Source organism: Lipotes vexillifer, unplaced genomic scaffold, assembly GCF_000442215.2.
Source record: "Lipotes vexillifer unplaced genomic scaffold, Lipotes_vexillifer_v1.1 scaffold708, whole genome shotgun sequence".
Taxonomy (NCBI): domain Eukaryota; kingdom Metazoa; phylum Chordata; class Mammalia; order Artiodactyla; family Lipotidae; genus Lipotes; species Lipotes vexillifer.
Genome location: NW_006781346.1, coordinates 1595710 through 1611579, shown reverse-complemented (window position 1 = coordinate 1611579; position 15870 = coordinate 1595710). Strand labels below are relative to the sequence as shown.

General features: G+C 36.9%; 1 protein-coding gene across 1 annotated transcript in view; it reads left to right on the top strand.

Moving 5' to 3' along the window:
- Positions 1-13317, top strand: part of LOC103090660 (methylcytosine dioxygenase TET1) — a gene marked incomplete at its 5' end in the record, with an annotated part of 15008 nt that extends 1691 nt beyond the window's left edge. Inside the window, 4 exons of the mRNA XM_007454588.1 lie at positions 2742-2831; positions 4716-4853; positions 6586-6934; positions 12305-13317. Of these exons, the coding sequence (XP_007454650.1) occupies positions 2742-2831; positions 4716-4853; positions 6586-6934; positions 12305-13317 (1590 nt within the window). The remainder of the gene's footprint in view (positions 1-2741; positions 2832-4715; positions 4854-6585; positions 6935-12304) is intronic.
- Positions 13318-15870: the final 2553 nt, after the last annotated feature.

The window sequence follows — 15870 nt, the reverse complement described above, 5'->3', positions numbered from 1 at the left end:
GCAGGAATTAATCTAATTGTATCTATAATACAAGGAATATAACATACAAGGAAAGCTCAGAATAAGTAAATAATCCCTTTAAAGAGGCAATCAAAATTATTTGGTTTTTCTAGAGTTCCCATTTACTGTAATAAAAGAAGGAAATGACTCTAGACAGAGAACTATCCTTTGCAGATAAAGTACCTTAGAAGAAATCTGACAAGAAGTTTATCAGAACTTTAGGGAGAAAACTATAAAAATTACTAAAAAGACATATAAAATACCTGATAATGAGAAGGTACAATGTTCAAAGGTCAGAACACTTGATAATGAGATGTGAATTCTCCCTTAAAATTAACCAGGTTTTTTTTTTTCCAAATAAGTATCTGATAAAGCTGTTAGTATACAAATATATTATTTATATTGACATGACTGTTAAATTTTTATTCTATAACAAATAACTCTGTTATATAATGAATGTAAGATCAGTTTTTGCTTATGGTTATTATTAACAATGAGTAACATTTATGTAGTGTTTATAATACAGGAAGAAGCATTCCTCTTTCCAGGAACTGACAAAAGGCCAGTGAAGCACAGCAGGCAAGGGAAAGTGAGGTGTATAAAGCGACCTTGTAAACAATGTCAAGAATTTTGGAAGATCATTGAAGACTTTTAAGGCGGAGAGTGATATAATTAAACTTTTCTTTTTAAAAAGGGATCTCTCTGTCTGCTCTGTGGATTGGAGTTGGCCAAAAGTTGGTATAGCAAGATGGGCTAGCTTTGAGAACAGTCCAGGGAAGGAATAGTAGTGACTTAGAATATGGCTGTGACAGAAGAAATGATAAGCAGTGGTTGTTCTGGAAAGATTTTTTTTAATTAGGTACTATTCCTTGACATAGGATATGCTGAAACAGGACCAGGTTTATAGAAGGCAGATTATTAATTCAGTTTGGATGCATTGGCTTGGAGATTCCTAAGAGAAATCCAAGTGAGGCTGTCAGGTCATTAACAAGAACCTGAAGCTCAAGGGGTGGTCTGTGGTCCAGGTGGTAATTGTAGGCATTGATGTGGAGAAGATGGTCCTAGAGATGAAGTACAGGGTGAGAAGGGCAGAGGGATGTAGGTGTGAGCCCCATTAGGTAAAGATCTGATAAGAAATCTCTATCTGACATATTCATTCTAATGAAACCATTAGAAAGTCAGGATTTTTACAATATGAATAAAGAACCTACGTTCAAAAATGATACTAATAATCATCTATTTAAGTTTCATTTAATTAGCTTTTATTTGCCTACTTTATTTCATTTCCACATAATAAATGAGATATTCCATAAGATGACAAATTGCCCAGTCTGACTTGTGACACTGAATGATTCTTAGTATTCTATTAGCAGTAAAACACAATTACCCCACCCAATATTTCAAGTGTTATAAAATATAATAGTCTTTTTAATAGGCATTTAAATAATAATTCCTAACTTTTCCTCAAATTTATAATTAATGTGTGAGTATAGTTAGGAAGTGTTTTTAAAGTAGGCGTCTGACCTCCCTGACTATATTTATTAAGCTACATTGAGTAACAAATACATAATTAGACAGATGAATGGAACAGAGCAATCTAGATAGACCCTATATACATGAATATCCTTTTCAATGAAAGCACCAACATAAATGAGTAGGAAACCAAAAGGATTATCACTGATGCTTTGCAGTTGCCAAGACTGAGGCTTGTTAAAAACCACTCAAGAATTCACTTCCTATGTCTATATTGGCTTTGGTTTTTATAATAGTCTGCTTCATACCAGAGGTGAACTGGTCCACACGAAGGCTTCCTTCCTGAGTTCTAGGCATCCACCAAATCTCAAATGACGCAGAAGCCTTCAAACCTTCTTAAGTCCTTCATTCATCCTTGCTGTCAGTTCTCCATCACTTGTCTTCCTTAGATGTGACTGATCATTTATCAAGTCTCTGACTTGATTTAGGATATAATCATCTCTGAAAAACTACCACAATGGTTTTCCAACTATTGTTGCCAAAGGCTCCTTTCTCTCCTTCGAACCTCATGCTGTCATCAGTGACATTTTTAATATTCTTGTCATGACGGTTTTCCTTTGAAAAAATCTTACATGTTTCTACTGTCATTAGAATCTAGAATCTTGAAATGGTGTTAAGGCTTCTCCACAGTTCTATCAGATCTTCCTCAATTTATAGCCATTCCTGTGTAGAAAAGAAAACACTGGTTTTAGACAGCCCATTGCCTACTTATTACGTTTGAAGCTCTTAACACAGGATCTGATAACACAGTATGTGCCTTATGTGTGTTGCTCTCCCATCTCTGTTACAGAAACTTGTTTCACTGTCAGAATTCTTCCAAATCTCCCCTTGTTAGCAGGAAAATTGTCTTGATTTACTTCAAGTGCCCTGTACTATTGAATAAATATGAAATATGGTTCTTGTTTTTAACAACATGAGCAGTTTTGCAACTTACCTCTAACACCAGTTAGATTTCTCATTAGCTGATAACATAGACTTTTAATTTCAAAAGACTAAATTCAAGCATAACAATGACTAATAGTTTAGATTTTATGAAAACAATCCATGTCATTTTCTATGGTACCTCTTTTATCTGGGTAAGTATGAACCATGCATCAACCACACATCAGCAATGATGTATAATTCATTTTCATACGTTATATAATAAACTCATCACTCATCTTATATGTTATTATGAAACAACTTTTATGGACTGTCTCTTCCTATAGGAAAAAAACCTTGAAGATAATTTACAAAGTTTGGCTACAGAATTAGCTCCAATTTATAAGCAGTATGCTCCAGTTGCTTACCAAAACCAGGTATGTTTTGGTTCCTTATACAGTACTCTTAAACATGGTTGAAATTTATATCTAAACAATGTCATTGTTAATAGAAAATTTTTTCAAATCTGAACTTAATGTAGATCTTTTATCAGACAGCTTAAAAAATTGTCTAGCGTTTTTTAAAAAGTCTATTATGGGGATTCCCTGGTGGCGCAGCAGTTGAGAGCCCACCTGCCAATGCGGGGGATACGGGTTCACGCCCCGGTCCGGGAAGATCCCACATGCCGCAGAGCGGCTGGGACCGTGAGCCATGGCCGCTGAGCCTGCGCATCCGGAGCCTGTTGTTCCGCAACGGGAGAGGCCACAACAGTGAGAGGCCCGCGTACCGCAAAAAAAAAAAAAGTCTATTATGGCAATTGAATTAAATCTCCAGAGTGACAAAGTTATGATTGTTTCTAGGAATAAAACTTATAAAAGCAGAAATGCATCATCAAGAAAGTAATTGGGAAGTGGTGGAGATGTGGAGATGTTGGTCAAGGGGTACAAACTCCCACCTATAAGATAAATATGACCTGGTGGGGGCTTCCCTGGTGGTGCAGTGGTTAAGAATCCACCTGCCAATGCAGTGGACACGGGTTCGAGCCCTGGCCCGGGAAGATCCCACATGCTGCGGAGCAACTAAGCCTGTGCGCCACAACTACTGAGCCTATGCTCTAGAGCCAAACAATGACAACATTTTACAGATGCAGTTGAAATCCTCTTTGACAACCAACCTCAGTCCTATTACCACTGAATCTTTCCAGAGGCAGCTATGATCATGAGCTTGGTGTGTATTTTAAAATACAATTTTATATATATAAAAAAAAAAAAAAAAATATATATATATATATATATATATATATATATATATATATATGACCTGGGGATCTGGTGCCCAGCTTGGTGGCTATAATTAACAATACTATATTATATACTTAAATGTTTTAAAGACATCCTAAATGTTACTTCTACACACCAAATAATCGTAATTATGTGAACAGATTGCAATGTTCACTAACCTTATTGTGGTAATCATTTTGTAATACATACATGTATCTAATCATCACATTGTATACCTTAATCTTACATATGTTGTATGTCAGGAATACCTCAATAAAACTGAGTTGGGGGAACACATTGTTTTAAAAAGAAATGAAAAGACAACCACAGATTGGGAGAAAATACTTGCAAATCATATATCAGAGAATGGAGAAAATAAGTGTGTAAAATACCTAATTTTAAACATAGGGAATTCCCTGGCAGTCCAGTGGTTAGGACTCTGTGCTTTCACTGCCGAGGGCCTTGATTCAATCCCTGGTTAGTGAGCTAAGATCCTGCAAGCAGAGTGGTGCAACGAAAAACAAAAACAGAAACATAACTAGAAGTCCATATTTTTAAAATATTTAATAAAACTTAAAATATTTATTTGTATTATCATGAATAACAAGCTCTCTGTTAAATTCCAACCTTTCATTTAAAAAAGTTATTAATTTACTTTCTATACTGGTTCATGAATATATATGTACATCTACTTTTTATAGACATTGAAAACTGGATACATGATCAAAGCACTGTATTACTCTTTCTTCCTAATGAAATATTTCAGGCTACTGTTCTTGTTTATCTACCCCCAGCAGGTATTAATGCCCTCACCTTGCCTTCAGTGATTGCCATTTTAATCCATGTAGTCTCAAATTCTTTACCCTGAATATTACTAAACTAGGCAATCACTAAAATAATATACTGTAGTGTCAGATATCTCTGAAATTATAAAGTTAATTATAAATTAACTCATAAACTTTATCAGAAAGTGAGTTTTACTCTTTATTGAAGATGATTCTTTCTATCTCTTAAAACCATGGGTCATACATTATTTTTCAGGTGGCGCTTGAACACGCTGCTCAAGAATGTCGGCTTGGCAAGAAAGAAGGTCGTCCTTTCTCTGGGGTCACTGCTTGCCTAGACTTCTGTGCCCACCCCCACAGGGACATTCACAACATGAATAATGGGAGCACAGTGGTATGTACCTGGGTGGCTTTTGATTCTAAAGGCTCCATCACTGTATGTTCAAGCTGAGGTCCTTAAGGATGATTATTGTGACAAATCCTATTTTATGTCTGTTCCACATAGTATATATCGATAGTGCTCCCAAAAATTATAGAAACAGCCTGAAATACTTGGTTGAAAGTCTTGAGTTAATACATTTAATTGTGGTAGGTTTGTTGGGATGTAGAACTACATGATTATTCAAAGCAACCATTCTGTGCTATCAAACTGGTAGATAGGAAGTTAAGCAACTTAATGTTTCTTGCCATCTGTACTTCAGCTTTTTTGTGAGGGAACCGTGCCAAGTTTACCATCCTTTTCATTAATATTGGTTCTTAGTGCTAGTATGTAGAAATATTTAAAAGAAATATTTGCACATATTTGTGCATACTATGTTTATAGCCATGAAAAGAATCACATGCCCATAGCAAGAAGTCGATCAAGATAATCTTAAATTAAGGAGAAGACCACAGGAAAAATCGTGCAATAGTCCTTTTATAAGGGAAATGAGTTTGCTTCAAGTAGTTCTCTTCTTACCTAGTAAAACAGATTAATAGAGAGTGATTGCCTCTATTTCTGCACTACACCATTTTGGCCTCTTAGAAAACATAGCTATGATTATTACATTCTGATTGGAAGTGTACCGTCTGATCCATCAAAAGGCAGCCTTCCTTCCTTATTTGCTCAGTGAGGTCTATCAGTAACAGACTAAGGAGCCAAAACAACATTTTGCCTATCACACCTTTTCACTGATGTTGCCTATGGTCTCTGAGACCAATGTTATTTCCAAATGCTGAAATTTTATAAATCCATCCAGGTGAATCTTAGCCAAAGAGTGATTCAACATCATGCTTGGCTAGTACATTTTATGTGAGTTGCTCTTCATTAGGGAATATTAGTGATCAGGTTGGATTAGGTTCAGAGTCAAACTAAGTTTTAGTTCCTCTTCTCATGTTTGTTTGTTTGTTTGTTTGTTTACTTATTTATTTATTTTTGGCTGTGTTGGGTCTTTGTTGCTGCGCAAGGGCTTTCTCTACTTGAGTAAAGCGAGGGCTGCTCTTTGTTGTGGTGTGTGGGCTTCTCATTGTGGTGCCTTCTCTTGTTGTGGAGCACGGGGTCTAGGTGCACAGGCTTCAGTAGTTGTGGCACGCGGGATCAGTAGTTGTGGCCCACGGGCTTAGTTGCTCCGCGGCATGTGGGACCTTCCCGGACCAGGGCTCGAACCCATGTCCCCTGCAGTGGCAGGTGGATACTTAACCACTGTGCCACCAGGGAAGTCCACATTATTTAAATATTAAGAAATAGTGTGATTTATAAGCTAAAGTAATATCTTTTTATTAGTTAATATTTAATATGAAGGTAGTGAACAATTCAGTGACTATTCCTTAACTTAGGCAATGAAATAAGACGGAATGTAACAAAGAAGGTGATTTAAAATATTATAAAATGCATAAACATGTATAATATGTACTTACAAAATCAACTCAACATTATACTGGTCTGCTTACAAACAGTTGATAAGTTATTCAAATTGAAAAGCATTGAGTGGTTTGATATATAAAATATTTTTCCAAAATGAATGACTATACCAGCAGTAACCAACTGAAAACAGTTCCCTTTCACAATGGCAACAATAAGAAGGTAGGAATAACTATTATGAATGTGCAGGATCTCTAGTTCCCATTTCATGTTTTCTTCCTATCAGGTCTGCACTTTAACACGAGAAGATAACCGCTCATTTGGTGTTATTCCTCAAGATGAGCAGCTGCATGTACTTCCTCTTTATAAACTTTCAGACACAGATGAGTTTGGCTCAAGGGACGGAATGGAAGCCAAGATCAAATCTGGGGCCATCATGGTCCTCGCACCCCACCGCAGAAAAAGAACACGATTTACTCAGCCAGTTCCTCGTTCTGGGAAGAAGAGAGCAGCAATGATGACAGAGGTTCTTGCACATAAGATAAGGGCTGTGGAAAAGAAATTTATTCCTCGAATCAAGCGGAAGAATAATTCAATGACAAACAACAGTAAGGCTTCATCGCTGCCACTTTTAGGTAAGGCTTATTGAGCCTGCTAATTTTCTGTGCACAACTTTCACTGGCATTTCGGTTTGCACTTGTCTTTGCATCTTATTTTTCTTTATTATCTTTGCCACTCTCTTAGGAGTGAGGCATTATGAAAAGAAAAACTTTACATCAGATATCTACCAATCAAGTTAGCTAATTATTTTTATATAGTTTGTTTAAAGTTTAAACTAAGACAGTGAATATATTTCTACATACTTGCCAAAATTAAAAGCCAACAAAAAGGTGACCCATCAGTATTTCTTGATATTTTTTTCTCTATTTATATTCTTTTTTTTTAAAAAAAAAAGCAAAAACGAAACATGTTCTTATTGTTTGTTCCCCAGCTATTTTGAAACAAAGCCCCTTCTCAGCATACAAAGTCTTACTTCGTCAGCTTTTTTTTTTTTCTTCATCAGCTTTAGCATCAGTTTAAGTAGTCCATTCAACAAATATTACCGGGCACTACTTTGAACTGTTCTAGGTATCGGAAATGTAGCAGTGAATAAGAGGGGACATAGTGCTGTGAAAGAATTGCATTTAAACAGGGTTGTCAAAAAAGGATTCACTGAGAATGAGGCATTTGAGTAAAGTCCTAAAGGAAAATGAGGATCAGCAATTTTTTTTTTTTTTTACGGTACGCGGGCCTCTCACCGCTGTGGCCTCTCCCGTTGCGGAGCACAGGCTCCGGACGTGCAGGCTCAGCGGCCATGGCTCACGGGCCCAGCCGCTCCGCGGCACGTGGGATCCCCCCGGACCGGGGCACGAACCCGTGTTTCCTGCATCGGCAGGCGGACTCCCAACCACTGCGCCACCAGGGAAGCCCTCAGCAATGTTTTTATTTGGAGAAATAGCATTCCAGGTAGAAGAAGTGGCAAGTGCAAAGTTCAGGAGACAGGAATTTACCTTGAATACTTGATGTAAGCAAAGAGGCCAGTATGGTTGGAGCACAGTGTGAAATGGGGGGAATTGTAGGATGTGAGATCAGAGAGGTAAGAGGGGCATCTGAGCAATTCCTCTTGGGCTTTGTAGATTGCTGTCAAGACTTTGGCCTATATTTGAGTGAGAAATAGAGAAGGGCTATGATCTGACTCAAACCTAACATCCCAGTTACTGGATTGAAACTAGAGTCAAGTTGGGTAGAGAACAGAATAGTAGGGTGATCATAAACAGGCTATCTTAACAACTCAAGAAAGAGATGATGGAGCTTGGACCAGAGTGACTAGTGAGGAGGACAGGAGAAATGTCTGATTCTGGATGTTTTTAATGTAGAGTCAATGGGATTTCTTTTCTTTTCTTTTTTTTTTTAATTACTGTATTTTATTTATTTATTTTTGGCTGCGTTGGGTCTTCGTTTCTGCGCACAGGCTTTCTCTAGTTGCAGGGAGTGGGGGCTACTCTTCGTTGTGGTGAGTGTGCTTCTCACTGTTGGTGGCTTCTCGTTGTGGAGCACAGGCTCTAGGCATGTGGGCTTCAGTAGTTGTGGCACGTGGGCTCAGTAGTTGTGGCTTGCAGGCTCTACAGTGCAGGCTCAGTAGTTGTGGTACACGGGCTTCATTGCTCCGTAGCATGTGGGATCTTCCTGAACCAGGGATCGATGCCATGTCCCCTGCATTGGCAGGTGGATTCTTAACCACTGTGCCACCAGGGAAGTCCTGGGGATTTCTGATAGATTTAAGTCTGGAGTATGGACCAAAAGAAGTGTCAAGATTTACCCTGATGTTATTGGCTGGAAGAAACTGGAAGGATGGTTAAACCACCAACTATCATGAAGAAAGGAGGGAGAAGAACAGATTTGGCAAGATAAAGAGCGAAATCAGAGGCCCACTTTTGGACATGGTAAAAGTTCGAGACACCTGTAGACATTCAAGTCTAGACGTTAGGTAAGCAGTTGAGTAAGAGTGTAATTCAGAGAACAGGTTCAGGCTGGAGATAAAATTTAAGAGGTCAACTGGATAGAGATGGTATTTGAAGCCTTGAGTGTGAATGAAATCACAGAGGAGGAGGTGAAAAGGAAATTTGATCGAGGACAAATCCTGGGAATTTTCAATTTGTACAGGTTTCAGAGATGTGGATGAACCAGCAAGAGAGACTTAGACTGGGAAGGTGTGGTGTGGTAGGCTTTCTAAAACCACAGAGAGGAGTGATCAGCCCTGTCAAATGCTGCTCCTGTGGCAAGTGAGAGGAAAACTGAGATTTTATCATTAAATTTGAAGACGACTGCTAGAGCAGAGTCTGCAGAACAGTGGTGAGAATGAAGGAAGTAGGTTTATAGGGAAATGGGAGAGAAATGGAAGACATGCATGTTGGCTATAAAGGGGGTCAACTGAATGGAGTGAAGATTATAGAGTTGAGGGGTTTTTCCTTAAATGGAAATTTAAAAAAATGTACAAAGTGAGTGAATTACATAAAGAATTCCACTTCCCTCATAGACCCCTAGTTTAAAAGTTTTTCAATACATAGCCCCATTCTATGTCATCTGTACCATTACCCAGGCCACATGGGTATGAAAATATAAAGATACAACTTGTGCAGTTTTTTTGTTGTGTTTTTTTTTTTTGGTAACAAATTGTAGAAGTCGTATCTTATCCACTGAATCATCTTCTATGTGTCACTAAAAGAGAAGGAATCTTTATACCCACAATACCTAAGACAAAACAAACAAAAATCAAATAATGCCTTAATACCAATCAGTGTTCAAATTGCTCCACTTGTCTCCTAATTGATTTTTTGTTTTTTACATTTGGTTTGTTTAAATCAGTTTCCAAACAAGGTCACACATTATATTTAGTTGATATGTCTCTTATACATTTTTTTTAATTTAAAGCTTGCTTTTCTTCTTTTCCCTCGTTTTTTCATTTTTCATTATAGCAGAAACCATTGTCCATAGAGGCAAATTCAACTTCAGTTTAAAAAAAAAAAAATTACTATGGCCAGAACAGTATCTGTGATTTATATACTCCTATTTCTTCACATCAGGAAGTACATAGTGTTTGGTGTGTCTTTTTGTGATGTTAAGACTAGGTCAGGGGACTTCCTCAGAGGTCCAGTGGTTAAGACTCAGCGCTTCCACTGCAAGTGGTGCGGGTTCGATCCCTGGTAGGGGAACTAAGATCCCACATGCCACATGACACAGCCGAAAGAAAAAAGACTAGGTCAGGTGTTGTTAACCTAATTCACTGATTATAATGTTCCCTAACAGCTTTCTACCTAATGATTTTAGAAATATTTATGGTCATATTACATATTCTTTATTTCATTAGGAGTTTGTCATTCTTTTTCCACTTTTTAAATCTTCTTTTAAAAAGAAATTGTCCTTGTAATAACTTGTTAATTCTGAGGTATGGGTAATTAAAGAAATCAGAATAAATGCTTAGCTATTTGCCTTTATTCACCAGTGTTAACAATACAAGTTAGTTCCCAAGCATTTTCCAGTGTGATCAATTGTTTTTCTTTTTTTTTAATTTAGTATCATTTTGAACTTATGTTTTTTTTTAACATAGTTTATATTTCAATGTATATTAAGAAGGTTTTTTTTTCCACTATATTTGAAAATGCTTTAAAATCTTCAAATTCATATGCTTTCATTCAAATTCCTGCCTTGGATCAGTAGAAACACTTCAAGGTGGCTTCTGATTCTTTTGTCATGACCCCGATTATCTTTGGTAACTTCCTTAGTTTCTGACAAGATGTTCCAGGTTCCTCTTATGTAATCCTGCCCCATATCTAAAATCAGCCATTCCTCCAAGGAGCCTAAAAAAACACTATTAATTTAAACTGACATTCAAACTAAGAATTAGAGTGTATTCTTTAACTTCTTCGATTTTTATATTTTTAAGAGAAGTTGTTTGTTTAAGATGAGACAACTGACCGTGCAGACATTTATATAACACTGAGAAAGACTCAATAGAGATAGTGAAGAGGCAAGGCAAGGGACAATTATCATTCCTTTTTGCTTGTAGTTCCACTTTACAGATATTTAATTTAGGTTTATTTTAAGATTCACATATCTGGTTCCATGCTGCTTGTTAACAGTAGCCATAACATTTTCATCTTTGGGACTTCTCTGCCCCTTAGCACTGTATCATGAGCATCTTTTCAGAAGTCCTAGCTGCATATCTATTCTTTTATATATATATATATATATATATATATATATATATATATATATATATAGAGAGAGAGAGAGAGAGAGAGAGAGAGAGAGAGAGAGAGAGATACCCTATTAGTAGCCAAATGCACAATATTTGGCCTAAAACTTCTTATCCTTTTGTAATATTACCCATGAAAGCTTTTTTACAGGTTTTTCCAATTAAATAAAAGACTCATCATATTTTAAATCTTTCCTTCCTGTGAGTTGTACTTTGTTGACAACTTAACCTCTAAAATAGTAGATGCAGCCACAGATAGTAGCACAGATTTCTTGATATACCACTCCTTGGGTCCTGTATATAAGTTCTCTTTAGACATGAGAATTATTGTGTCTCCAGGTTATATCATCTGAGGGAAAATTGCAGATCTTCTGAATTAGATAAATGTTTACTATTATATTAATTATTTTAAAACAAGACAACTTTACTTTGCTATTTCTTGGTCCTTAAAATCTACTACTTTTGCCTTGCAAACATTTTATTAGAACATCAAAACAGGGAGAATGTCCTCAAGAAAAATGTTTTCATTTGATGTTAGGTTTGTGTGGATATGTCAGAGCAGAGGGCCCACCTTTTGTCCAATGTCATAATAATGACCTACCTACTTGGTGAGAAAGAAACAGAGCTTAAATGCACTTGTTCTGAGGGGTAGGAATAGCTTATTTATGTGACTTTGCTTTGCCTAATAATTAACTTTGCCGGTTATGATGCTTTCATTCCTCAGAAATCTTTATAAACTGTTACTTTCTTTAACATTTTCGAAAATGAGATCATGCAATACCTAAAATGTATCTAAACAGCTCTTTGGGTAGTGAAATATTGCTCTTGGTCACCATATTATCACTTGCACTGTATTCTGATGTATGGTTTTAATATTTACTTCATAGCCAATTGGGTCATTTCCAATATCTTACCATTTTAGACAATGGATATCCTTCTGGCTAAATTTGTGAACTTATGATTATTTCCAAAGTAAATAATTTTTTAAGAAAAAAATATTGGGTGAAAAAGCGTATGTAAACTACCTACAATTTTTAACGTGTGCATATGTCAGGCTTAAAGTAAATAGAACAGAACTGGCCAAATTGCCATCATCAGTGTTTTGTTCTATTATTCTCTGTACATCTCTTTAAAAATACTGTTTAAAGACAACAGCTACCAAAAGTAGTTTGTATTTACCTTCACATTTGGTGTCCTTTTCTCTGTTTAGGGAATAAAACAGAGACTGTGCAACCTGAAATAAAAAGTGAAACTGAACCCCACCTTATCTTCAAAGGTTCGGACAACACTAAAACCTACTCACCGACCCCATCCATTCCTCACCCAGTGAAAGAGGCACACTTAGCTCCAGGCTTCTCCTGGTCCCCTAAGACTGCTCCGGTCCCAACAGTTCCTTTTAAGAACGATGCATCAGTTTCGTACGGGTTTTCAGAAAGAGGTAGCAATCCCCACTGCACAATGCCTTCTGTAAGACACAGTGGTGCTAATGTAGCTGCTGGGGAGTGTGCTGAAATTGCACAGCCTGGTGAAGTGGTTCCTCTTTCCACCTTGTCTACTCCCATGACAGATTCCCCGGCTTATTCTGAGCCTCCCACTGGTCCATCTGAGCAGCTAACTTCTGATCAGCCAAACCAGCAGCCCCCGTTCATCCCTTCTCCTCATGAACTTGCTTCTTCTCTGGCGGAAGAAGACGAGCAGCATTCTGAGGCAGACGAGCCTCCATCAGATGACCCCCTATCAGACGACCCCCTGTCACCTGCTGAGGAGAAACTGCCCCACATTGTTGAGTATTGGTCAGACAGCGAGCACATCTTCCTGGATGCCAATGTTGGTGGGGTGGCCATAGCGCCCGCCCACGGCTCTGTTCTGATCGAGTGCGCCAGGCGAGAGCTTCATGCCACGACTCCTGTCGAGCACCCCAACCGGAATCACCCTACACGCCTCTCTCTTGTCTTCTACCAGCACAAAAACCTGAATAAGCCCCAACACGGTTTCGAACTAAACAAGATTAAGTTCGAGGCGAAAGAAGCAAAGAATAAGAAAACTAAAGCCTCCGAGCAGAAAGACCAGGCAGCTAACGAGGGTCCTGAACTGTCCACTGAAGTTAATGAATTTAACCAGATTCCTTCCCACAAAGCGTTAACATTAACCCATGACAATGTTGTCACCGTGTCCCCTTATGCTCTCACATATGTTGCGGGGCCCTATAACCATTGGGTCTGAAGGCTTTTCTCCCCTTCTTAATGCCTTTGTGAGTGCAGTGTATTTTTTCAAGGTGCTCTTAAAAGAAAGTCATGTTGTCGTTTACTATATCTTCATCTCACCCATTTGAAGGCTGAGGTAAAAAAAAAAAAAATGGGGGGTGGGTATTTCTTAACTGTGACTATATTTTGACAATTGGTAGAAGGTGCACATTTTAAGCAAAAATAAAAGTTTTATAGTTTTAAATACATAAAGAGATGTTTTGGTTAGGTGTTAACCTTGGTAGAATCACTCAGTTTGGTGCTTTAAATTGTTTACTATGAAACGAGTCATTTTTAGAGGATTTTAACAGGTTCATGTGCTATGATGTAAAATTAAGACACACAGTGTTAACTCTACACAGCTTCTGGTGCTTAACCACATCGACACAAAAATAAGCTGAATTATTATTTCATGGTGCCATTGTTCTAACATCTTCCAATCATTGCTAGAAACTCGGCATATTCCTTTGAAATAAACCAATGAAATGTTTTCTCTCTTAAAATCTCTCTCCTGTATAAAATAATTCATTATTGTTGGTGATGGTTGGAGGCTGTTCATAAATTGTAAATATATATTTTAAAAGCACTTTCTATTTTTAAAAGTAACTTGAAATAGTATAGTATAAGAATCCTATTGTCTGTTGTTTGTGCATATTTGCATACAAGAGAAATCATTTATTCTTGCTGTGTAGAGTTCCATCTTGTTACCTGCAGTATGTATTCTAATCATGTATATGGTTTGTATTTAAATGAGTCCTTTCTCATTCAAAGATTAGCTACTTATATAAAATAGTTAGGTCATGCGAAAATGGTTAATTCTCTCTAAAACTGGAATTAGGAATCATATTACCAATATTGATTAACTTTTCTTTGGAACTAAATAAGAATGGTCTCTTCTGATTTATTGAACAACAATGGCCCTAATTTACTTTCACCCCAGCTTTCTCAATATAATCCATGAAAGGTGTTTCCAAAAGGAGATGAGACATAATAGGATTCTGAAGAGTCAAATGCTTCTAAAGTTTCAAGGTGATAAAATACAAAAATTAAGTAGCAAGAACCTTATCCACCCCAAATTGCCTTATTCATTCTGAAAGTCATTCTGGTCCAGAATAAGAATAAATGTCCTGTAGAAATCTTTTGAAAATAAATTCCCTATCATCGTCATCACACACACCCCCACACTGTAAACAAACAGTAGGAATGGTATTATAAGCATGGTTTGTCCATTAAGAGCTAATCCAAAGTAGTTCATCTAAGTATATTGTTCTGGGGAAATGTTAACTCATGTTCTTCTAGGTAATGGGAAAATAGGCATTCCATTTACTTTAGTCCCCCCCCCCCATTATTTTTTCCCATTACTTTATTAACTCATTTTATAGCAAAACAAAAGTAATTGCCCAAACAAAGAACAAGAAGAAATTTCAATGAAATACTTGATTCTGTTAAAATGCAGAGGTGCTATAACATTCAAAGTGTCAGATTCCTTGGGAGTATGGAAAACCTACTGGTGCTTCTCCCTTGGAAATGCCATAGGAAGCCCACAACCGCTAACACTCACAATTCTGGTGCAAAAGCAAAAGTTCCAACAAGCTCTCTAAAGGAAAACTCATTGTAACTTATATTAAAATAATATGTGGTGCAAAGTATCAGTTTCAAGCTTTTGACTAATTTTGACTAAAGGAATATGAAGGGATTGTAAATAACAAAATGTCCATTGATAGACTATCATCTTGTCGAGTAGATTTCTGCTTCTTGAATATGTAAAATAGAGTAATTCATTGACTTGTTTTAGTATTTTGTGTGCCTTAGATTTGTTTTAAAACATGTATATTTTTGTGAGCCTAAGGTTACTTATACATATAAGTATATAAATAAGTGATTGTTTATTGTTTCAGCTGCTTCAATAAGATATTACTAGTATTAGACTATCAGGAATACACCCTTGTGATATTTTGTTTTAGAATTTAGGCCTTAGCTCCCACTAGAAATTATTTCCTCACCAGGTTTAATGGATAAAGTTATAAGACCCTTTATCCATCCACCCATCTATCCGTTCTTCCATTCAATTTTTATTGACTGTCCCCCAAATTTAAGTATTACCTTTTGTTTTTCTTTGTCACCACCCATGACATTGTAAACTTGAAGAATTAAAATCCTAAAAGATAATCTAAACACATATTTTTCAAAAATAGCCAATTTCCTTCAAAACAATCCATTGTGATACATCTGCAGCAATTCAAATCAGTTTGTCACCAACTTTAAATAAATTCCTTAACAGTCTGAACTTGAAGCACCAATGTTGAACTAGGGGAATATTTGGATTTGTGAAGTTTGTTGCAATTTACCAAAACAAGTACATGAAAATACCCTATATCAACTAAAATATTTCCATTCTGTTATTGTAAGTAATACCATGAATGGCCTGCCTCAACTGATAACCCCTTGGTGGGACCCACATATGATTCCTTCCTTGTTGAACTCTATTTCCTAAATTTCACAGTGTACCATCCCGTTGTTTGCCCTGTGACTT